The sequence below is a fragment of the Sturnus vulgaris genome, chromosome 2 (assembly GCF_052056855.1).
Source record: "Sturnus vulgaris isolate bStuVul1 chromosome 2, bStuVul1.hap1, whole genome shotgun sequence".
In the NCBI taxonomy this organism is placed as follows: Eukaryota; Metazoa; Chordata; class Aves; order Passeriformes; family Sturnidae; genus Sturnus; species Sturnus vulgaris.
In genome coordinates this window covers 84,839,018-84,863,991 of record NC_142244.1, presented here as the reverse complement: position 1 = coordinate 84,863,991, position 24,974 = coordinate 84,839,018, and the positions used below count along the sequence as shown (strand labels likewise).

Sequence of the window (24,974 nt, the reverse complement as noted above, 5' to 3'; positions counted from 1 at the left end):
TACCCAAAACCATAATAATCTTGCTTTTCATGCTAATTCAAAGTGTCTACTGGGAACTCAAAATAGACATAGTTGTCTCTAGAACTGTTTGTGCAAGCAGTTCAGTGCCCTACCTGATGGGTTTTTTCCACTTAATCCACACAGATTAGTGAAAAATTCGTGTGAGACTTATTCAATAACAATGCTGACTAAAATCAATTCTGAAAAAAACCCTAATATTATAAAAATAAATTCATTCTAAACAGATGCACCCATTTAAAATCAGATATCATTTCAATGGCATAAAACATATAATTCTTAATAAAACACTGAAAAAAAAGGTAAATCATATTTAAATACAACATATTTAAATACAACTTTTAGTCAAAAAAATTTACTCATCTCCTCCAGATTCACTTACACAAACACGTCAAGTCAAAGCAAGTTGATATAATTCCACCAGAGAAGTACATATTAAAATTCTTAGTGGCACCAATAGGCTTTGAATCTTATCCTAAATGTCAGGCTCTGTCATCTTAGTCACTTAAGTAGATCCTAACTCCGAAAGTTATTTCAGGGATTTCAACAGAATTATGACAGAGATTGTTCAGTCTGAACAAGGCTGAAAAAAAAAGTACTGCCCATAGAAACCCAGCATGGGCTAGAAAAACATTATCATTAGTTATGGGGTTCTGATACATCTATATGTATTTTTTATATAATATTTTTAATTTCTTTGAATGTGACTATCTCTTCAAAAGAGTAATTGCCACTCACACACAATTTATGTACAAGAGTGATCCTCATAAAGAAAGCAGGAGTTTTTCCAAATGGTGTTTTGCAAAACTAAGAATTTGCAATCTTGATGTTTCAAGGAAATGTATTTCAGGGCATTATAAAGAAATTTAAAATAGTCAGTCATCAACAATAGAGCCTGTAAAGATTAAAGCTGCCTGGAGAGAATAAACACACAAATCCAAAAACCCCTTGCTTACCTAAGTTTGTCAAGGGAAAATTTCCTCACTTTCAGTAAGATAGCACAAAATGAAGATAAATAAAAACTTTTGGAGATTAATACCAAGAAGATTCAAGGGAACCAGCACGTGGTGTCCAGAGGAAGACCTGACCCCTCCAGCTTGGAGCCACCTTGTGCACAAGGCACCCCTCAGGCTGTGATAAACCCAATTCAGGGAACCCCAGGAGGGAAGGCAGAGCTGAGAGCTGCCCAGGGCAGGGCAGCTCTGCTGGCACATCACCTCCCAGCTCTCCACACACACCACAGCTGCTGGCAAGTGTGACCCCCTCATTCACCTGGGCCTGGGAACCTGAGATAAATGCTCATCCCTTGACTTATGGAGCCATAATTATGGATCAGTTAATCCCTGAAACAATGGATAACTTTCCAGGGTGTGAAGCATGTCCCATGGCCCTTCCCTCTCCCCACTGCTGACTTCAAGAAACCCAAGCTCAGAAGTGGTGCCCATAAACTCTTACATATATGTGCATTACCAGGAAAAGTAATCAGTTCTGTGTAAGTGAATACCATCTGATTAGGGAATTGCAAAGGATAATGGTTAGATGCCTTTGTGCAACAGAATATAAAAGTTTCCAAATGGAAATTTGAATCAAGATGCCTCCTCAGAGTAGCATAATCCTCATTATGATCGAAGGGATCTTCTTTTCAAGCACAAGCCTGAAGACAGGGCTTGTGAGGGCACCCAATGCCTCAAGAGAAAAAACAATCCTACCAGCTGGTGTCAGGAAGATTATGATTTTATGAGTGTGCACAACAAATAGAATATGCCTAAAGAGAGGAATGACTGCCCCCAAAATCTCCAAGGATGAGAAATTTGAACTCAGTACAATATGAGCAGGTTTTTAAGGAATTTATAAGGTTTCTTTTAAAGGAATTTATAAAATCTTCAACAAAAAGGAATACAAGTCTCGATCTCACCCATAAAACATTTAAGGCATGTATTTCAATAGAGCTAGGTATAAGGATGTGACCAGCTATAAAAATAAATTGTAGACATGATACAGATTTATGTCTAGAGAGACCACACGTCCTTTGTTGTTGAGTTCATCACACTGCAGTCACAATTAAATACATGCCTTTTACTCATGAAAGGTGAAAATGTTGTTGTAAATGCTCCTTTGAGGAAAGAAGCAAAAAAAGAGCAAGGGAGGGAATGTAGATTTGCAAAGAGAAAAGAAATCATCATTATTGCCTTATGTTTCAGCTTCCCATCTGTTCCAACAAGAGGCTAAGAATGACCCTGTTTATCGAACCCTAGATACATCTAGAAAAGTGCCCTTTTTCCAGTAATAACCTGTAGCAGATGCTTAAGGAAAAGATATGACAGCAATAGATCTAAGAGTGATTTTTTCCAATACACCCTCCCAGAAGCAAGAAGTTTCAGAGATTTCCTGAATCAAAGGTCACATGTGAACGTGGCCTGCACTACTTCACCTAATTGCATTTTCAGTTCATTAAAGCACTTGACTGCCAAAGAGTTCTGGGACAGCTCCGTGATTTAATGACACACTTAATTACATGCAAAATGTTGTACTTCACTAGTTTCTTTGTTTTGTTGTTGTTTTGTTGTTGGTTTTTTTTTATTTTGTTGGATGCTCTCTACTTTGTGTACAGTAAGACAGGGAATGACCACTTCTTGTTCACTTTCTACACCATTCATAACTGCATGATACCACACCTCAGTCATCTGTTTGGAAGCAGAAGGGCCTTTGTTCTGTGCCCCACCTTGTACAAAGCCGTCCTGTACTCCTAACCATCACTCCAGTTTTTTCCTGTTCAACCAGACTCCTTTTGAGTATGCACAACAGGATGAACCAATGGTTTCTATAAAGGAAGAGGGACGCTTTCTGTCCTGTTTTCATCTGCTTTCCTGCTAAGTAATACAATTTTATTTGCTTTTATGACTGGCATGAAATATCGATGATGTTATACATAGAGCTTTCAACAGTAAATCACAATATTTATGTAACTCTTTGAGTAGTTGTTAATTTAGGTCCTATTCTTGTAAACACATAGGTGTGGCTGGTTTTTCTCATATTCCGTATTTGCATTTACTAACACTCTGTATTTATCCATCCCTTCATAACACAGTCATTCGCTATTGGGAGACTATTTGCTATTCTTCATAGTAGTTAAGATTTCACAAGGCATCTCTGGATGCTACCCAGTCCCACCCTCTGCTACAATTGGTGGCCCAGGACCATGTCCAGTCAGATTTCAGGTATTTCCAGAGATGGAGACTCCTCAACCTCTCTCAGCAGCCTGTGCCAGTGTTTGACCACCTACCAAAAAAAAAAAAAAAAAAAAAAAAAAAAATATATATATATATATATATAAGGGGGGGGGCGTTATCCCATTAGGGACTTATACACTGGAAAAGATCCCCCTAAACCTTCTCTCCTCTCCAGGCTAAATACAGCTCTCTCAGCCTCTCCTTACATGTCAGAAACTAATAACCTTTAATTATCAATAGTCAAATAATTTTGACTATCTTAAACATATTTAAACAAAATACATCATCTCACTCTTCACCCTGTATTTTGTATGTATCTTTTATAAATGTACTGAACATCTATGTATATATGACCATGAGTATCTTTGCTCCAGCTCAAAGCTGATAAATTATTTCTCAATATTGTTTTCTGCCTCCTAATCTATTACTAAACTACGAGAGATTTTTCTTTTATCTCAAGACAAGCCAGACACTTTAAATCTTTTGGCATGAATCTTAACAAAAGCTTTTGAAAACCAGGATTAATTTAATTCACAAAGTTGTTGAATATTTCAAAGCATTAAGCACAAATTCTTAATGAATAAATTAAACAAACACCTAGAAAAATGCACTAACTTCTTCCAAAATTCATTAACATGTATTTAACCCTATATTTTTTAAATGCCTAACTTATTCTTCAATATAAAAAACATTGGCCTATGCACAATATTCTTTCCAAAACTGCCCATCACCTGTATTTTTCCACCTTACACTTCTCCTTTACTAAGGATGATTTAAGGTTCTATGCAGCAGATTCTAGTCCAGAAATACTTTTACGTTTCTGATGGATTTTGGTTTTAATCAGAGTGACTTGTTTTAGACTGTTTTAATTTCTTTTTTATATATAGTACTGTATTTATACTGAGTTTGTAACAATCTCCATACTATTTTAAGCTCTGTATCTTTTTAGCTGCTCATTTTATACACTTCAGGGATAGTGAACAGATTGAAGACTCCAAGCCCATTTGGTTGCTCCTCATAAGGATGACTTTCCTTCCCCCTAATAAAACTTGTTTTCTTCTAAACCTTTCAAAACCATTTTGAAATAGGCAGATCAGAACACAACATAGTATTTCAGGTTCTGGCCCATAAAGGGTTAATTCAGTTGAATCAACTCATATTGTCTGTTTAGCTTGTTCATTTTTTAAAAATTTCTAATATTTGTTTTGATTTTTGTACCCTGTCAAGCACCACTGAATTTCATAGAATGATCTATTTTGGTCCTGAGATCTACTCCCAAAGTGATGATGGTCAGCACAGAATTCATCATGTCTTTTTCTGGCATTAAGATTTTTCCCCATGTCTATAAGTCCATAGTGATCTACATTGAACTGCCCATGCCTTTTAACACTCAGTTTCTTATGGTCTTCCTGCAATTCTTCACACATCCCTGGTCTTTATCACCCTGAATAGTTTGATGCAATTCGAAGGACTTTTCTCTTCATTGTGTGCTCCTCCTAGAAAATTATTTGTTGAAAGCACCATATGTTAAAACAAGCACAGACATGACATTCTTCCAACAGAAATTAGGGACTAATTCATAAACAAAGTGTTTGACAAAATTCGTACATATTTGGAAGACTGCATGTGGCTGTGTGCACATGTATGGTGCATAAGTAACAGTACTGTAAACAGAATTTTTCATAACCCTGATTACAGTGCACTGATATGATAGAACCTGAACTGAATTACAATTATAAAGTAATCTGCATACATTTCCTTCACGCTCATACAGAAAAAAAGAAATCATCACCTACTTTTTATAGGCTGGTAAAATTTTCACACTTCCTGACTAACTTTGAAACACATTCAGGCCTAACAAAACCTGGCTGAAATTAGGAAGATAAATAGTTTTCAAGAAAAAAATTATAACCAAAGCATCTCATAGATCTATGTATATTTTAAAAAAGACTATCAAAGTAACCCATAGAAATTTTCAGTAGTAGTTGAAATTAAATCAAAATGTCTTTGAAAATGAACAATTGCACCATTTTCATAGGATTTAATTATCCCTTTAAAGTCATTTTGTAGTATTATACAATATAACAATTGTCTGATTCATGGTGCAGAGAACCCAGCCTGAAAATTGGAAACTAATGGGAATGAAAGAGGTGACAGAAATATCTCTTGCTTGGTCTCCTGCAGGGCTTACTGAGGTCACAGAGAACTGCTGAATCTGGTGATGGAAGTACATTTATTTATGCCAAAATTGCAGGGCTCAAGCCAAAATTGCAGAGCTCAAATAAGTCACCTGAATATATATGCATATATAAATATAATGAGGTAGTGTGATCCTGTCTGAGAAACCTGTGACACTGATATACTCAGACACTAAAGATTGATTACATTGTCCTGAACCTGGTGTTTTATACCAAGGAGCTTATATGTAACACTGTAAAGGTGCAAATCTTCTGATTTTCATTCACTATTTTCAGATAGAATTATTAAAACTTCTATATTATATATTATCACACATTATCTCAGCCTTCTTTTATTAATGTACTGAGGGGGGAAAAAAATCAAATTGAGGCACTCCTTTTTTGAGTCAATAATTTTAACATGCATGCATACAATCCTCCCAAAATTAAATAGCTCTGAACAAGGATGGAAGGAATGTGAATAGGTTATGCTTTTTTGTCAGTCTAAATTGAGACTCACAAAACTGTGGCAAACACCTTGAACCACAGCTGAGCCTACTGGGTTTTATGCCCTGAGCCAGGGGAGGTCATTGAAATGTCCAGGATTTCCTGATTTCCAGTGTCCTCATTGTGAAGAGCGTATTTATTTGTAAGCGCACACAAAACACTACCTCAAATATCAATCACCACTGAATACAGTGTGTCATTTACCTTCTCTCTCTGAAAACAAAATTGCAATTTTATTTATCACCTAGTAAATCACACAGGAGGGAGCAGGAACTCCCTGAGTGCCTTGATTCTGAAGATTCGTCACAACCATCATCCTATCGGGAGTTTGCTGTCTGCCATGAGATTTTTATGAAGTAAAAGCCCTGCTGACTGTGAGTAAAGCTACCACGAAAAGCAGCCTGGCAGAAAGCCTCAATGAAATCTATCAAACAAACAGAAAATTATTTTCATCATTTCAGCATTCCTCAAAACCTCTTTCCCAGGGAGAGGCTGAGGGCAGGGTGAGCAGCACCTGCAGAGGGAAACCATCCGTGGGGGAATGGAGTCTTGTGCACCAGTGCTGGGACTGCAAAGGAAGAAGGTTTAAAAGATCTATGAAACCACTTGCAGTAAAAGCTCTGAGTGAACATACTGCCTTTTCATACAGTGCCTACTCACGTTCCACAAGGTAGCATGTTTCTACTTATTTGCTTTCCTCATTCCATTGGTGGATTGGATTTAAAAGTAGGTTGCTTCAAATATTTACTCCTTTAAAATGTCAAACTGAATCAAAATCACATCCATCACAAATGGTGAATCATTTTTCACATCAGACATTCAGGCTTGACTCATTTGCCTGCTGCAGGGATATCATCCCTTATTGCTACAGTGCCTATAATGGGAAACAAGCATTCAGTGACTGAGCATGATTGACTGCAAGCTACCTGTGAGTCTCTCTTGCAAGCCCAAATTCATTTAACATCCACACCTTTTTCAGGGAAGTTCATGTCCATATACAGGCATAGGGCGAAAACATTTCTAGAGGAGAAAGCTTGAGCACACTTGCTGTCTTATTTGAGCCTTGTGTGGCCTGAAGCAGAATGTGCTAATGCATGCTAATATGCCAGCAGATATTTCAAACATGCTCTGGACACTTGGGCCCAACAGTTAGGAGCAAGGATGGAAGGTCATTGCATTGAATGTGCTTTTAAGGCTGTTATGATCTTGCAGCTGGAAAAGTGCCTGGGACTATCCATTCTACTGACAGGGCTGCTTTGGTCTGAAGAATTTCACAGGCAAAGAAGATAGCTGTGACTCACAGGGCTCAGTGTTTAGGTCAGTTTGCTTGGAAGAAGTGAATCAGCTAGAAGACTTACTCATCAAATGCTTCCTATAATTAATTTCATTAATTTACATTTGTAGGGATTCGTAATGCAATAGTAAGATTGTAGAGTGAATGAAAGAGCAAAGTGTTAAAAGAATGCCTTTTATTGACAAAAGATATGTTTAGAGGACACTTCAGATGCTCCTGTGCTGTGCATGTCAAGGCTACAGACTGGCAGGAGACGACCATGCATTCTGCCATCAGGAGGATAACATCTCCAGGTTACAGAATAATACCCAGACCATTATTTTTCCTGTTAGCCCAGCCTAAAAATAGGCTATAAACAGAGCCTATATATTGCAGATAAGAAAAAATGCACTGAGAGCTGCTGAGCAATATAAAAGATCACAGAATGGTTGTGGTTGGAAGGAGCTCTGTCCAATCCCCCTGCTAACACAGTTTCACCTAGAGCAAGTAACACAGGTCACATTCAGACAAATTGTTAATACGTCCAGAGAAGGAGACTGCACAACCTCTGTGGCAGATCTGACCATGAACTAGCCTGCCATTTCTGAACAAGAACTACAGAGACAGGATAAGGACTCAGCAGCTAGCATGACCTTTTTCCATACTCAGGTGATGCTCACAAGATCACATGAGCTCTCTCACATCTTGATTCTTATGAGAGTGTGAGTGAATGAGATTTATGAGGGAGTCATTGTGAGTTGAAAGAATTCAGCTTATTTAGAGATTCTTCATCTAAATCTCATCTTCCCATTCCCAAAACTCTCACACTGAATTTTGTTACGTGGATTATCCCAAACTTTAAGTGATACAATATAAATCTTAAAAAAAAAAAAAAATAAAGAATGTTCTGTGCTTCCATGACCCTATGCAAAGAGAAGAAAATTGCTCTTTTTGTTTTCCCACTGAATATACTTTTGCAGTCCATCTTAAAGATGAAAAGCAATTTTAGTGAAATATTAATGCTGACATCATTAGCTACATCTAGCTACATTAGCAACATCTAGCATTTAGCTACATAAAGCAGCATCTACCTGCATTTTGTAAATGCTTGGGTTTGACACATCTATTAAAACATGTATGAGTAAGTGGTGTTCCACATTATACCTGTATGATTCCAGGACAACTCCATTAATGTTACTGACTGCACTACACTAGAAGTACATGGCTACTATGCTCTCGTCAGTTGTTTGGAGTGGATTTGATATGTGTACAAAACCTTAGAGAGAGCAAATTCTATATAAAACTTGAACAAAATGGCAACACCAGCCTGGTAGTGTCCAATGAAACAGCAATCTCCAGTGACTCTATGGAATAAAAGTTACAGTGGTTTAGATAAAAATCTAGTTATGGAAAGATGAAGTGAGAAAATATAGCACTTTAAACATGTAAGCATTCATTACGTTACATTCTGATTGAGTAGACATATTAGTGCATAAATTTATATATGTACTAGAGAAAGCTTTGAAAAATAGGATGTCTCCTAAACAGTGTCTGTAGTAGAAAGAAGAAATGGTGCACACAGGACAGTTTTTGAGTTCGTGGAGAAATTCACCTAACTTCAAATGTCTCGTTCTGACATTTGTCACTGTATCAACTCTTCACTATCAATGGAGAGAAACAGGCACCTCCAGAAGGTGAATTGCCCAGTCCATCTCAGACTGACACAACTGAATCTCTAAGTATTTATTTCCTTGTCTTGCCTACAGAGGCTTCTTACAGTGACAAACTGAGAAGTACATGTGCAATTTTTACATGGATGAAGTTATAAGGGTTCCCTCTGCCCTTATAACACAGGTCATCCCCCACTAAACACTGTAATATTCCTTCAAGTCTTGAATTTGTTTTCCTCTTAATGAACATGTACACCCTAAAGCTGATGCATAATCCATCCCCAGTAACAAAGAACTAAAATTTTTTGTAATATTTATATTTTTAAGGTATTTTATTGTTTATTTCTTATCTAAAGTAGTACAGCTCTTCCAAGTTCTACAGAAAAAATCCCATCCACCATTTTTTTTTAGATCTCGCAAAACAAAGCATAAATCAATCTTCATTTGGCTGAATGCTAGCAAAACATTCTCCTATAGTCCCCTGACATATTCTTACTTATGCTGGAAAGAAAAGACAACTTGAAAGAAAAAAAAAAAAAAAAAAAGACTTTATGAAACAAAAAGTGTATTAAAAATATAATGACTTTACCTATTATCACATGCATGCCAAGTCTTGCCAAATGCTTCACAGTTTGGTAACCAATTCCTTTAGTGCCTCCAGTCACTATAGCAACCTTTCCATTTTGTGTAGGGAAAACTATATGAGAAAAAAAGAAACAACACAAGGTTAGTTCACAATAGTAACACAATTAAGAAGTTCAGAGGCATTTTAAAGTGTTACTTAATAGACCACTCAAGCCAGGCCAGTAATCAATCTCAGGAGCAAACTGTAAGGAAATAAAAACTAAGGAACATCCACCATTATTTACTGCACTATAATTTTCCAGTATTAACAGGAAAGACTGAGGTTGACGACACGAAAGGCAAACACCCACTTCAGAAATTTTCTCATTTTTATTTGCATGCATTTCATCATCCTGCAGTCATCTGACCTTTAAAATTTCCACCATAACTTTGTTACTGAGCAAGGTGGCAGCAGTTACGTCAGCTCAGGGATGGCTTACTCTACGTGTACAGGGGAAAAAATTTCAATTGGCAGCATGATACCCTGAAAAATTCTTGAATGACAAAAGATCAGACTCTGCCAGTAAAATGGAGGAAAAGTCTCAGCCAAAGGTGAGCCATCAAAAGTACACCAGGTGAACTAATTCCCCTGCAAAGCTGAGCACTCTCCCTCCTGAACATCACAAGGCCCTGAGCCCCAAAGGAAGGAGGAAGCAATTTTCTCGCATGAAAGCCCCCACCTGCTTTTCCCATCCACACCAGCCCTCTCCCACAGAAGCCAGCATCCCCAATTCCCACTGTCAGCCTCACTCTGCCTCCACTCCAAGTGCTCCTTGACCCACACACAGCCTGGCAGGCAGGGAATGCTCCCAAACTCCCCCTGCTAGAGGGGTGGCTTAGACACAGCCCGTGTCTCCTGCATCCCCAGGCAGCCCTCAGCCTCCAGGTGAGCCAAGGAGCATCTGAGATGGCCCTTGCAGAGCAGCTGGCATTCCAGCTATGAGCTCTCACACTGGGTGCAGGTTGCACAGCACATCCCCTCACCATGCACGGGGTCCTGCAGCCAAAGCAGAGAAAAGGTATTAGAATTTAATTGCTTGGGAAAGGTGCGAATTAGGTCTAATATCAACTATAATCTTTTTGGGTGGAGAATATTTCATGTGAAGCACCACATAGTCCTTAGGTGACCAAGGTGAATTTCTAATTTGCTTTGGAGTAGAAGTCGTGAAGTATTTGCACAGAAAAAAACGGGACTGAATACTTTGTTTTGCTGTGGTGCAGTGTCTGTAGGCAAAGCTATAGATAACAAATGTTAAAAAGATGCCAACTTTCATCTATCAAAGGACTTTCTATTTTGATTTCTAGGTTTTTAGGGGATTGCTTTGTTGTACAACACCAACTCATATTTTACATAGTTATGAAACACAGGACTAGCACTGATACAAGCTTCTTTCTTCACATCAGCTTCAAAAAGGATCCACATTTCATCTTTTTTAAAACACAGTTCTTTCCATCATGATTCAACATGAATTTCTGTTCTCTTCAGGTAACAACTTGGTTCTTCGTATCCATGAAGAAAAGGAACTGTTTGCAGTTCTTTGAAGGTTAACTCCAATTACAGTGATATGCATGCACATAGGTATCCTGATATATATAATGCAAGCTAAGTAAAACTTCCCCAGGAGCTTTCTTAAGGGGCTTCAATTTAGTTGTAAGCAGCCCTGCAATTTCCAACAAAAATAATTCTAATCACAAACTCTAAACAAAATACCCACAGATCCAAATCTTGTCAAGAGAAATTACATTCTTTTGGGCCTGAGTACCTTCTCTTCTTCTTCTGCCTCCCCATGCCTCCCTTGCTTCCTGGCCTCTCACCTGACATTTGGATTTCACATGTTTCATGAGCTGCTGTCACTCATTTCCATCACTGCACCACTATACCTACCTATTGAATAAGAAGTGACATTTAATGCAAAATTCACTTAGAAGAAAATTAATGAAAGAAAAGGAAAAAAAGAAGTCAGGACTGGGGAAGAGGCAATGACACGAAGTAAAAATGGAAAGTCAGAAGAGCAAAGTGATAACAGGTATCACTGTGATAAAGTGGTTCTTAGCAGAGGACAGGATTTATCAGATGAAAGAAGATGTCCAGTCCTATCTTGTCCATGATGGCTGCAAAGAAAAGGACAATTTTTTGGTCTTAATGGTCACTTAAAGACTCCTCTGTAAAAATGTATTCTGTGAGATCCTATATCACAGAGAGGTTTAAAAGAGGTCTGCTTGTAGCCGCTAGCTCCAAGGACCTAAGAAAGCAGAGAGGGAGAAATGAGGGTTGCAGACACACAGATAAGTGGTCATTATCTGTTTTATTTTCAAGAGGAACAGTATACAGCTTTCCCAGGGCATGGTTTTGAATAGACACAACACTGCATGGCACAACTCAGGCTATCCACTCATTTCAGTCAAATGGGTAATGCAAAGAGAAAAACTGAAATACACTGGGGAGGGGAACAGGAAGGAAAAAAAACTCTTCAATTAATACTTAATTGTTATTAATTTTAAAAATATGTACAGTTTCCACCAAGTCAAATATCTTAATGTAAGATGAATCTTCATTTAAATGAGACAGAACTAGTAATTATGTCAGCAAAAATGGTCAAAATCAAATACAGGCTCTGTGTGTGAGCCAGAGGTAACTCTAGTGAAAGGCAGTGCCCTGCTTCCTCTAGAACCCCAGTCTCATGTGGAGTTCACAGTACACACAACTTTCAGTGTTAAAACACCACTTCTATGATGACACTCGGCATGAAATTTTCAAAGCAGACCTGGGCTCAGCCTGGTTTTCAGCAGATACTGGTTTATTTTGTGTGAGAGGTTGAGCTGAGTGCAGCTGGAGCCTTGCAGCCCCCCAGGCAGGAGGCAGGGGAGACCCACCAGCTCTGCAGTGCCCAGAGAGGTTCCCTCTGGCATTTCTTGCATCTCATTTCAAACACCCCAGGTCTCTCTTTCGCTCTGCTCCTGGTAAGGAGGTAGATACTGATCTCAAGTTCAGAGGCATAATGCCAGTGATATCTCTGTGGGACATGAGAACAGTACAGCTCTGTGCTAATGAAATCCCCTGACCAAGCAGCAGCTGTTAATTTCCCGTTGTGTTCAAAGAAACCAGCCTGCAGTCCTTAGGTGCTCCTTTATCACACCAGTGTCTGAGAGAAGCTTCTCTCAAGCTGCAGGTTCTGCCTGCATTCCAATGTATTTGGATGACATAAGCCTGTTTACTTTGCAAGTGGAGTACCCTAAAACAGAAAAATAAGGCAGATTTATTATGTCCTGATATGAAGCAACTTAAAAATAATTTTTTTCCTTTGAAATATACTTCTCCTTAATCAGAAATAAATTCCTTGTACAGAAACATCCTCACACAAATTCAGTACTATAAAGAATGTAAGGCAATTCTGTAATTTTTAAAAAATACTAATTTTCAAGAGACTCTAAAACAGGGCTGCCAAGACCATAGAGAAACGAGACAGTCTGCAGACCCATATCAATGACCAGTTCCTGCCAGCAAAATCTCAGCTCTGGGGCAGGGATAAGAGTCATTGAAGCAGCCAACCCAAAACAAAAGCAATAAACTTTCTCTCCTTTTTTTTGCAGAAAACCGTGCAAACACAGACAATGCAAACCTCAGAAGAAGAGCTTCCCTTGAAAGTAGCTTGCTTTGGTATTCTGAAATCTTTACAGCACATTGTACTTGAAGCCAAGGGAAAAAGGAAGAAAAAATATCAGAAGTTTATTTAAAGAAAATTGCATCAAATTTTTACAAAATTCCATTTGCTACCCTACTAATCCAGCATCTGCATTGTGGCACATTATGGGTCATGTGGACATAAAAATATAATTTCTTTATATTAATTTCCTCATTTACCTTCTTTTTAAGACACTGAAGGCCAAGGGTAGAATTTAGATTATCTGAATCAGCCACCAATAGTTATCAGGCAAGACCTGAACACAGCAGAAGGCAACCAAAAAGTTGGTCAGTGTCCACCTGCGAGGTGCCATGCTGGGACTCTCCTGAGCTGGCCACATAGTACAGGAACTTTGATGGTATTTGTGCTGGAGAGATCTCTACAGACAAATCCCAACAGTTTTGGGGGTTTTTTTTATTCCTCCTATAACTGAATAATTTACATGCAAATATTAGGCCTGAAGGTAACTGGCAGAAGCACAGATAGAAAAAAATGAAAAGAACCAACAATGAATATTTAGTTTCATGACTGAATAACAAAATCCAAGTTTGGAGCCATTCCAGTATAGCAACACTGAGTGAGAAAGAGGGCAAACTGTAATTTCCAATCCTTGTCTAACACCACAGGAAAAGTCACAATTGAATTCTTCTAGATGAATTAAAGAAATCATATAGCTCAGTGTACCACAGAATTATTGAGTATTTTTTTCCTATTGCAAAATATTCCGACTCTTTTTCCCTGATTTATGCTGTGGTGATGTTGAGATTATAGCCATTAAGCAGATGTAGAAAACTGATTCATTTTCCACTCTGAGAGGCAATCAGTAAACTGCTGGGGAACCCATGCAGCTTTTAGCAATAGCCTGTTTTGTGTGCCTTACAGAAACATCTCCGTAAAATTCTGGTTTGGCAGAAACCAGGAAAACAGGGTCTGGATTCAAATGTCATTCTAGGACTATCCTAACAGAAGACAATTTAGGTACTCAAATCCTGACAGTTAAGCCAGACAAACTGTGTGTGCCTCAAGCCTGTCATAAGCTTGTGCAGATGATTTTTCAAATGTAAATTGTCTTCCCAAATTTGCATACCAAAATCTCTTCTGCCACTGCTGCTTCCAATCACTTTCCTAATGAACATCAACATGCAATCAAGATTGAAGGCCTTTAAGGCTGGAAACCAGGTAGGTGGCAACCAGCCCAACTAGTCCTTCTGTGCAAAGGTATCCTGCTGGTTTCAGAAGCTGAGGCCATTGGCCCTTCTGCTGATGAACAAGTGCCATGAGCACATGGGGATCCTCAGGCACACGGCCAACAGATCCAACAGATCCAACAGATCCAACAGATCCAACAGATCTAACATACCTCAAATGGCTGGATGCATTGTGTAAGGGAGACTTATCTGTCCAGGGACAGCATCTGTTTCCAAGTACAACTGGAGTTTGGCATCAGATAGGTGACAAGCCTCCCAGCTTTTAAGAACCATGAGGAAATGGAGGTATCGGAGAGAGGCTGGCGCTGGAGTTACTCATGGGAAGAGAAAGGTGTTGAAGAACCAGAACAGCAGGAGAAACCAATCCATGGAAATGTGTCCCTTGCCCTACAAACTCACAGGTATCTCAAGGTGCTATTAATGGAACAGCAGCAGTCAGATGGCTGTAAGAATTTCAGCAAACAGGGGAAGACCTAATTTAATAAGGCTCCCACGCAGCCACTGACGGGAATACAACTGGTAACAACGGCTCACAAAACCACAGCAAAACCCCTGGCACACACAAGACTAAGTTTCTTGTTTAACCCATGCACAAGGCACACACAGAGCCTGAAATGCTGCATGCCAATGAAACAACAAACAACAGCTCACACTCACCAGTTCTGGAAACTCACAGAAGTTCCATCCCTGTATTGCAGGGGAATGCACACATAGCCTGCGCCCCATGAAGTGGACATTTCCACAACACAGCAGCAATTTGTCTGGGCTGCCTGAACACCTGGGAACCCAACCAAGGCACCACATATCCAGAAAGCCTGGACAAATGGCCAAAGTACAGCAAGACAGCAAGTGACACCAAAGCAGAAGAGTTGGCAGATACGCCAACTAGAGAGGCAGAGTGCTCAGCCAGCTAAGGAGATAATGTGTTTACTCATCCCTTCCTGACACTGTCAGCACGGGAACAAGTGACATTTCTTCAGAGTTAGCAGCAAACATCTGCTGAGCCAGACTAATGATTTTTTTTTTTTAATTGCCAATGAAAACAACTTGGAAAAAAAAACAAACAAAAAAACCCAAAAAACCCCACAAACTTAAGGCTGCTTTAAATTTATAACATTTGTTTAGCTTTTTGATAAGCATGTCAGCTTGTTTATAGGGATGAAGTGATAACATTTGCAGGCAAGATGACAAGCTCTTCACAGAAGGCTGAGATACAACTCCCAAAATCCATTACAGGACTTGTTCCTAGATATCTCATTTAACATATGTGAAAGTTATACTATAAATGAGCAGAATGGCTCATTTTCCTCTTGTTTTTTTAACCCATGATCACACTGTGGAGCCTTGGGGGATATTAGAGAGCAACAGGTATTATTAGAGTCCAATATCACAAGTTTGGAGCATGACTACCCACAGCAAGACCTAACTAATGAAAAAGCCCCCACATATTAGAAAAAATGTAAGATAAACTGGTGCAGTAGTAAGACAAAAGTTATGATGCCAGCATTCCAATCCTGAAAGAAATATTACTAAAGAAAAATGACAATATCCTAAATAAGGCAGCTGTTCAGAGCAATAGTTTTTGGCACTCAAAAATACAAGACCTGTGGAAAGAGATCTCTCTATCAACAGTGGAAGGCAAGTGGAAAACTACACTAAATATTTCATTTGCATGACATACCTATCTTCATTTCTTCTAGTGATTCTTGGAAAGACAGCATAAATGCAGATAAAGGGAGAAGAGTGTGTGGAAAGCAGGGTGTGGAAAGGGAAGCAGAAGGAAGCTTACTTTCAAATAAGACACAAGAAAAAGTTTTTTTGGTCAAGATGACGTCATTTTCAAGTGCTTTGTTCCCCTTTCCCCTCTCTTCACTTTCCCCCCACCTTCAGGTATTTAGATGAAAGAGATACAGCTCTAAGCAATTTAATACACCTGAATCATAAATCTCTGCATGATGATGTCGTCTTCAAGGCCAAAAGAGGACCCCAGAGGGGACACTGGCACTGCTACTTACAGATGCAAATCAACCGTGGTTTGGTGGGGCACTGATACACAGACTGCTAGAAAAGCAAACTACAGCCATTGCCAAAGTAATCAAAAAATATTTCCTCTCCACTTGCACCTGTATTTTCAGTGCCCTCTCTCAGAGCATATGACTGGTGTGTTTGCAAGTGAAGAAGCCCTACCTGGTTACAAGAGCCAAGGAAAGATGCATTTTCACACACCTTTGACTGGAGCCTGAGTGCTTTTGCTTTATTTGTTAAGCAGGATGCTCAGTAATGTTAGTCTTGGACTCTGTGATGCTGCTAGACTTGGCAGAAGGGCTGCATGGAGAAAAAGATAGTTGGAGTTTTCAAAAACGCCATAGACAGTAATTTTCCAAACTGATTTATGATGATTTATTCACTCTGTCTGTGAAGAACCTCCTCCTCCAGTAAACCCTATGCAGATCTTCTGCATCAGGATCATTGACCATACCAGAAAAAAAGCTGGATGTTGCCACCTCTTCCCCAAGAAAGAGGAGGATGAGAATGGAGAAAACTAAGGAGGACTTTTAATTTGGGAGGGTTTTTTTTGACATTTCTGAATTGCCTTCCTCTCAGACAATGGGAAATAAGGCTGCATTGAAAAATGGTTTGATGAAGCATATATCTGAGCTTTTTACAATGCAAGCTCAGGATGATTTCGACAGAGATATTAGGAAATTTGATCCTAACAAATATGGAGCTGCCCTCAGGTAAAAGAAAGCAAAAGTAGATGAGAGGGTACAGTTCCTGAGTCCTGAATCTCACTTCTGGCCACATTTTCCATTCCTGAGTACTTTGTTCCTTTTGCCAAAATTCAACTGAAGAGAAGATATTTGATTTTTTTTTTTTTTTATGAGTGCCAGATAGATAGATTGAACACACCATTATACAAAACAGTCAGATGGAAAATACCACAGTGCAGCATTAAAATCTGCTGAAAAATTAATCAGGAATCCAAGTTTGCCCACAGTCTGCTCTTGGGAGTAATGTTCTGAACAGAATGTGTAGGAAAGGGAGAGCATTTGATCCCTGGGAGGGGCACGGGGTGATAGAGAAGGAATCAAGAGATGGAAAAGTTGCTTACATCTACAAGTACAAATTATATTAGTGAAATTATGGCTCTACAAGTTCCCAACAGACATCAAGCAACTTCTGCCATCACACACTAGTCCTTGTCATAGGTATTCTTGCTATTCCTGGCTTAAGCCAGTGTTTGTTTGTTTGTTTGTTTGTTTGTTTGTTTGTTTGTTTGTTTGTTTTTCTGGAGAAACACTAGCTTAAGGATTATTTCAGATAAAGGCTGAAAGTACATTTGACAAACTTGTGCAAAAATATCTGGCACCTGACTCCCCACTGGCATTACACCACACATGGCATGTTTTGCTCCACTGTGCAATCATTTTGTGTTGGGACAGATGCCAGCTGGGCCCTTGGATGAGGCCACGAAACATTGCCTTCTCTGGGAAGGGAGGGCTCTGCTGCTGTGAGGCTGGACAGCAGAGGCATGGGGACAGCACTGCCACTGGCAAGGCACAGCACTAACTCAGCTCAGTGACAGTGATCCATATGAGAGCAGTCCCAGCCTCAGTCACAAAAGGCACTTCACAAAAATACAGCGTTGGGTTTTGTGAAATAAGGGCAGAATGGTTGTTGCAATAATATGAAGAAATCCCACTAATTCCTTACACTATACTGAACAGAGACAGCCTGCACATGAAAGATTACTGGATTTGTTAAAAATATCAGAAGAAACATGATGCTAGCTCCAAGAAGAAACTAATCTTCCCTACATATGCATATATTTAAAGGCTCCATTTACCCATATCATTTTTTACATGGGAAAATACTATCACAAGAATAGAGAAGGAGATTTTTCCATTTGTATTCTCTGCTCTGCTTATCTTTAATTACTTTTATATATTTACCTATTAAGTCTTACTCTTTGGCTTTCTTCTCTTTTACTTCAGTCACACTAAAGATAGGGAAGTTATATACAGGTATATCTTTAAATCAAGAGAAAGCATTTGATTATCTTTTGAACAGCTTTACTGATGCTTACTCCCATACTCCCTCCCTCTGGGCAAATGTAATTCTGCAATACCTTAGGCAATGTCATTTTATGTAAAACTTCTCAATGCTCTTCAAGTCATGTCATCTTGCAATTATACTTTTTTCCTGTTGTGAAATGAGACATGAAAAAGAGGAGCTTATCCCAGGAGATTTAAATAAGGGTAATGGAAATAGCTCTGCATAATCTAGTGGCTGCAGAGTGCATTTTCCCATCCTGCAAAAGTTTGAGACATTAGAATTATTTTTTCATTCTCTACCAGGAACTGAAGATTGTCTAGGCTCCAAGATTTCCCAAACAGCTAACGAGTAGATGCAGCTGCAGCTGACAATGCTTTACATCTCTCAGGATGTAGGAAACCATTTCAAGTCCTTGCTCTCAGACATACCCCGAGCATACAGAAGCCTTCCCAAGTGCAATTCCCTATTTCCAGGTGCTATTTCCCTACAGGGAAAGTTTCATTTTAACCAAACATTTGACATTTAAAGACAACTTTTCTCACTCACTAAAGTTCCAAATAAATGTAGTATTTCTCCAAATCATGTTCAGAAATCCAGTGAAGAAGCCATAAATAACAAACAAAATGAAATGTGAGTAATCTCAGAGAAGGTATTCCCTTGGAAAGACCACATGCCATATATCCCAAAATACTTGATAGTTATCTGCATGAAATGTGGCACAGAATTCCTAAGATTTTAAAATTTCCTGCCTAACTATGAAAAATTAGCATTTGGGTTATAGTTTTGACCAAAAAACAGGGTAATGGCATTGAGTTTGAAATGCTGAAGAAAATAGGGATCAGCAAAGCATGATGCTGCTGTCATTCCATTACAGACTGAGTAAATGTCATAACTGACTGCAGAGCAGAAACATCATTTCAGAAAACTGTAAATTATGGTTATTTCACAACAAAGAGAGATAAGAAAAGGAAAAAGAAAAAATAGAAAGAAAAAAGGAAAAGGAAAGGAAGAGGAAAAGGAAAAAAAGAAAAAAGAAAGGGGAAAGAAAAAGGGAGGAGAAGGAGAAGAAGGAGAAGGAGAAGAATGAGGAGAAGAAGAATAAGAATAAGAAGAAAAGAACAGCTGCTATTCTTGATTTAATCCCAAATACTGTAGAAATAAACCTAAGCAGGCAAGTCCCTACACCTTGCATGGAAGAAAGGTTCCATCATAAACCTTCAAGTCTGGAGAACATTTGAAGTTCCAAAGCTCAGAAAATGTGGAAACTCAGATATTCAGCACCTGCTGAAACTAAGAATGCTGAAACTCAGCATTCTCCTGGAGAAAATGACTGCTCATGGCTTGGACAGGCATACTGCTTGCTATGTAAAATCCTGGCTGGATGGTCATGGCCAGAGTGTGGTGGTGGATGGAGCCACATCCAACTGGTAGCCATAAACAAGTGAGGTTTCCCAGGGCCCAGTATTGGCATCAGTCATGTTTAACATCTTTATCAATGGTCTGGATGAAGTAATCAAGTGCACCTTCAGCCAGTTTTCAGATGACACCAGGTTGGGCAGGAGTGAACAGATGGAGAGCAGAAAGGCTCTACATAGGACAGGTTGACCAGCTGGATTGATGGCCCAAGACAAAGGGCATGAGATTCAATAAGGCCAGCTAGGTCCTGAGTTGGGGTCACAACATCCCCGTGCAGTGCTACAGGCTGGGGGCAGAGTGGCTGGAAAGCTGACCAGCAGAAAAGGACCTGAGGGTCCTGGCTGACAGTATCTGAGCATGAGCTATCAGAGTGTGCCCAGGTGGCCAAGGAGGCCAATGGCATCCCAGCCTGTATCAGCAACAGTGTGGCCAGCAGGACCAGGGCAGGGATTGTCCCCCTGTACTCAGCATGGTGAGGTCACACCTCAAATCCTGTGCTCCCTTCTGAGCCCCTCATGACAAGAAAGACATTGAGAGGCTGGAGGGCAAGAAGGACAACAGAGCTGGTGAAGAGTCTGGAGCACAAGTCGGATGAGGAGCAGCTGAGGGGGCTGGGGGTGCATAGCCTGGAGAAATGGAGGCTCAGGACTGACCTTATTGCTTTCTATAACTACCTGAAAGGTGTTTTAGGAAGGAGAGGGTAGATCTTTTCTCCCATGTAATAAGTGACAGGACAAGAGGAAATGGCCTTAAGCCATGCCAGAGGAGGTTTAGATTGGATATTAGGAAAAAATTTCTTCCCTGAAAGGGTCATCAAACATTGGAATAGGCTGCCCAGGGAAGTGGTTGAGTCACCACCCCTGGAGGTATTTAAAGACATGTAGATGTGGCACTTAGGGACATGGTTTGGTCATGGACTTAGCAGTGTGGGTTAACTGTTGGAATTTTCCAACCTAAATGATTCGATGATTCTATGATTCATCAGCACTTTCATATGCAGAAACTGAAGCAAAATGTGATCTCGTTACTTATGGTCAAACTGGAAAGACTGATCTACATATGATCAAACTAGAAATCCTAACCAAAAGCAAAATGCTGTTACCTGCATTTTAGCATCTCACCGGAGGAATTAAAAACATAACAGAAAACAATTTATACTTTGCACTATGATCTATATATACCTTTCAAAAAAATATTTTAACTTTTATCTTCGAGACAGTATTGACAGTATCATCATATGGCTAGGTAGTACAGGATATATTGTATCACAATCCCCAATATCATCTTTACAGCTTCTACTTTTACTGCTTGTGAATTCTAACATCTCTTATTCTGACCACATGCTATTAAAAGATTGAATTAATCATTCCATCTTGCTCATAGCACAGATGGAGAGATACAGTTGGGCAACCAATACATTGGGAAAGTCGATTATTTAAATATTCCCATATTATTTATATTATATTATATTATATTATATTATATTATATTATATTATATTATATTATATTATATTATATTATATTATATTATATTATATTATATTATATTATATTATATTATATTATATTATATTATATTATATTATATTATATTAATGTGAGGGGTGTGTGTGTGAAGAAAAAATCATTGGAAAGATCATTAAGAATAGTTTAAACTGCAGCTCCTCTCTTCTGAGAGACAGAGAATGTAATTTCCATATCCCAATCAAGCTTAAGAGCATCCAGCTGAAGGTCACATTCAGATCTGCCTCTTCCAGCAGACAAAAATGCTCTGCTGCCACTCAAAGAGTCCCCTCTGCTTCCCACAGCTTCAGGGTGACAGTATTTCCATCAAATAAGTAAGCAGAAGTCACGAGTTGGTATACAGAATTTAAAAGGTAATTGAAAGTTTCTGGAGTAGTTCACTTCAAAGCACTGCAATCACTTGTGAACTGAAGTGCTTGTTATCATATACAAAGCTCTACTAATTAGAATCAGGAAGAGAGGTACAAGGTGATTAGAGAATATTGGGAAAAATCTAGTTAACAGGAAACACATAGCATATAAACCAATCAGTACTAAAAATTTCTCTGAGATACCTGCAACTTATTAAAATACAAGATGTTAAAAAGCACATTTCCATATTATTAAAATTTTTTGAAGCGACTAATTATCAGAAGCCATTACAGCACTGACATTAATGTGAGATTAACCTCAAATGCTACTGACTTAATAAAAACATGGAAAATAGTCTCAACATCCCTTCCTCTCCCTCTCTGTCCTGCTTCCACGTCCTTCAACCCCAACCCTGGCCAGCACATTTATTTCTTACTCTGGCTGGCACCTGTGAAGAGTCGGGGCAGTGGCAAAATCCGTCTGTGGATTGAAACTCCTAGAGGTGCCTGTCTGTCCTAATGTCCCAGCTGCACCAGGCTGCCCAACCTCTGCTGCCACACGCCACCTTCCCAGGGCCATCACCCAACCTCCAGCAGCAAAAATCCCTGATGGAACAGAACTTTGTGTGGTTTTTAGTTCATTTTTTTAAAGATAGTTTTACTGAAGCCCTCTGAGCCTCTGGATGGAGCTCAATTTCATATTCAAAACTACTTAAAAATCAGTTCTAACTTGGAATGAGAAAGTACAGAGACCACGCACATATTTTGTCTTCAAGACAGCTACAACATTTGTGTTCTAAATACGGAATTGTATTCATTTTTCTCTTCTTTGATAACACAAGCAGGTCAGGGGTTTCAAATTGAGTATGAATGTGCAAGTACAGAAGTCTAGACTATACTACATATAAAATTTCCTAATTCTCTCATAATAGTCCTTTACTAGGAAAAAACTGATTTCTTTGAAAACTTCTCTTTCTCAGCATGTGCTGGAGTGATCTCATATTTGCGGATTTTCTTTCAATTTTCATCTTTCTTATTCCTCATAAAATATGTACTGAAGTTTCCACGGGAAAACAACTACTTTACAATAAAGACAGCTAATTATTTTGAAAGAATCTTTTTTAATTAGATGTTTTTATTCTTCAGTGAAAAACTTAATTTTGAATGAAATTTTGTAACCCATTAATCTACTGCAGATTCATGAGATTTAGGGAATCAGTTAACTTAGAAGAACAGCTACTGTGCATGCTCCATAATTGCTCTTCAACGAAATTGTCAAAGATTTTTAATATGCAGTTAACCACACAGATTAAAAGCTGTTAAAGTGTGTCTCCATTTAAGAGGCCAACATTCCACATTGTCATTATCTGCTATTAATATTTCAATTAGAGAGCATCACATGCTCCTTTGAAGAAATGCGCAACTACTCACAAAACAAGTCCCATTATTGATAATGCTCCAGGAGCATGACAAAAACATCCTATTTTTGTTCCTACAGTTAATTACCTTCTATAAATATCTTGCCAAAATTTTAAGGGATTAGCTCCTTTCATACAGAAATATGCATTTGTGTTGACAAACACCTTCCAACCTTTTTGCTCCTAAGAAGGGAGGTGGCAGCTATAGGAATTATATTGGCGCTTCTGCAGAGCCACTTTGCAGCCTCACTCTTCACCAGGTGTTCAAACAGGCTGATGCATCAATAGTGCATCCTGACAGTTCTCAGAACATCAGACAGAATTACCAGCACTTTTCAGGCATCACTGGTAGCATAAACAGGCTTCATGTCTACTTTTTTATCCACCTGATCAGAGGATTTAGCTCAAATATTATGGCTCTGTAACAGCCAATTTGGTCCAAAATATTTTTTGAGGCATGACTCCTTTCTCTTTTCTGAGAATTAAAAAAAACTGCAAACCACTTTATTTACTATAACAGACCTTATATCCTATTTTCATCATGCCAAGCTGATATTCAATTTCCAATTGAATATCCTCTCAAAGGATGGACCTTGTCTATCTAGGTAACAGTGACAGGACCAGATAAAATGGCCTGACATTTTGCCAGGGAAAGTTTAGATCATGTATTGGAACAGTTTCTTCACTGAAATGGTGAAGGCATTGGAACAGGATGCCCAGAGAAGTGTTCAAAATACATGGGGATGTGTCACTTAGAGACATGGTTCGCTTATGAACATTGCAGTAGTGCTGGGTTTATGTTTGGACTTGATGATCTTGTAGGTCTGTTCCAACATAAATGATCCTATGATTCTAGGCCAATAGAAAATTTTGTTCCACCTCACACTAAACAGCAAAAAGTTATAGCTGTGTTTAATTTCTGCTGGGTGCTAAATAATTTAAATAATTTGAATTGAGCTTTCCTTTTAAGAAGCATAAAGGAACTTAGTAATTTAAACATATCAAGGGGAGGGGGGAAAAAAAAAAAAGAGCTTGAGGAATAAAAGCCCAAGAGCTTGCACTGGCTTGTTTGGCAGCTCTCTGCTGTTTCCAGTACTTTTCTCTCTAGGCCTTTTCCCATAAATATACAAGGCATTTGAAACACATGCGATACACTGTGCACTGACTTCTAGGTGATTTGAAGGATATGACCCTAATATGGAATTTCTTTTCCAGACTCCAGCCTTACATCTCCATCAGCCTCCTGGTAACACACTGTGTAAAGAGCCAGCCCACTGACACTCAGCTCTCTGGTGGGGCTTTGCCACCAATTAGCACCTCTCCTAGAAAAAAATCCTAGTGATGCAGAAGGTAAAAGGTGAACAGCTCTTTGCAAGAAGAGAAAAGTGAGCCCCTGCCAACTCTGCAAGCTGCACCAGCAGCTACTGCAGCCCTTACATCAGCATTTCTTTTGTTATTGCACTTGAAGCTTTGCAACTATCAATACAGAAAATCCAGCAGTGCTGAGGGTCACACCACCTTCATTTCAGCCGCAGTACCACCTCCTCCCAAGGCATGCTAGGACATCAGGCCAACATGTCTGTGTCCTCATGCAGTCTGTGACCAGTGCTGCTATCCCAGCAAAAGCCCAAACTCTGCAGTTACCAGCATTTCCTATTTCGCTTGGGGAAACAGAAAACTTTATCTTACTGAATAAGCTGTTCTGCAAGTGTTGCCCTGCTAATCATTGTGGTAACTTTACAGGGGAGTGCTTTGCCCAGCATGGAGTACACCAGCACAGCCAGCCCCATGCAGGTTTATCCTGGAGGAGAGAAGCAT

General features: G+C 39.1%; 1 protein-coding gene across 3 annotated transcripts in view; it reads right to left on the bottom strand.

Annotated features, from left to right (window-relative positions):
* The window catches only part of DHRSX (dehydrogenase/reductase X-linked), a 200,460-nt gene that overhangs the window by 113,511 nt on the left and 61,975 nt on the right, over positions 1-24,974 (bottom strand). For all 3 annotated transcript variants that reach the window (XR_015801604.1, XM_088159907.1, XM_014892100.2), the window contains one exon: positions 9,465-9,572. Coding sequence is in view for 2 of the 3 variants with exons in the window: in XM_088159907.1 (XP_088016033.1) it covers positions 9,465-9,572 (108 nt within the window). In the remaining variant the exon portion in view is untranslated. The remainder of the gene's footprint in view (positions 1-9,464; positions 9,573-24,974) is intronic.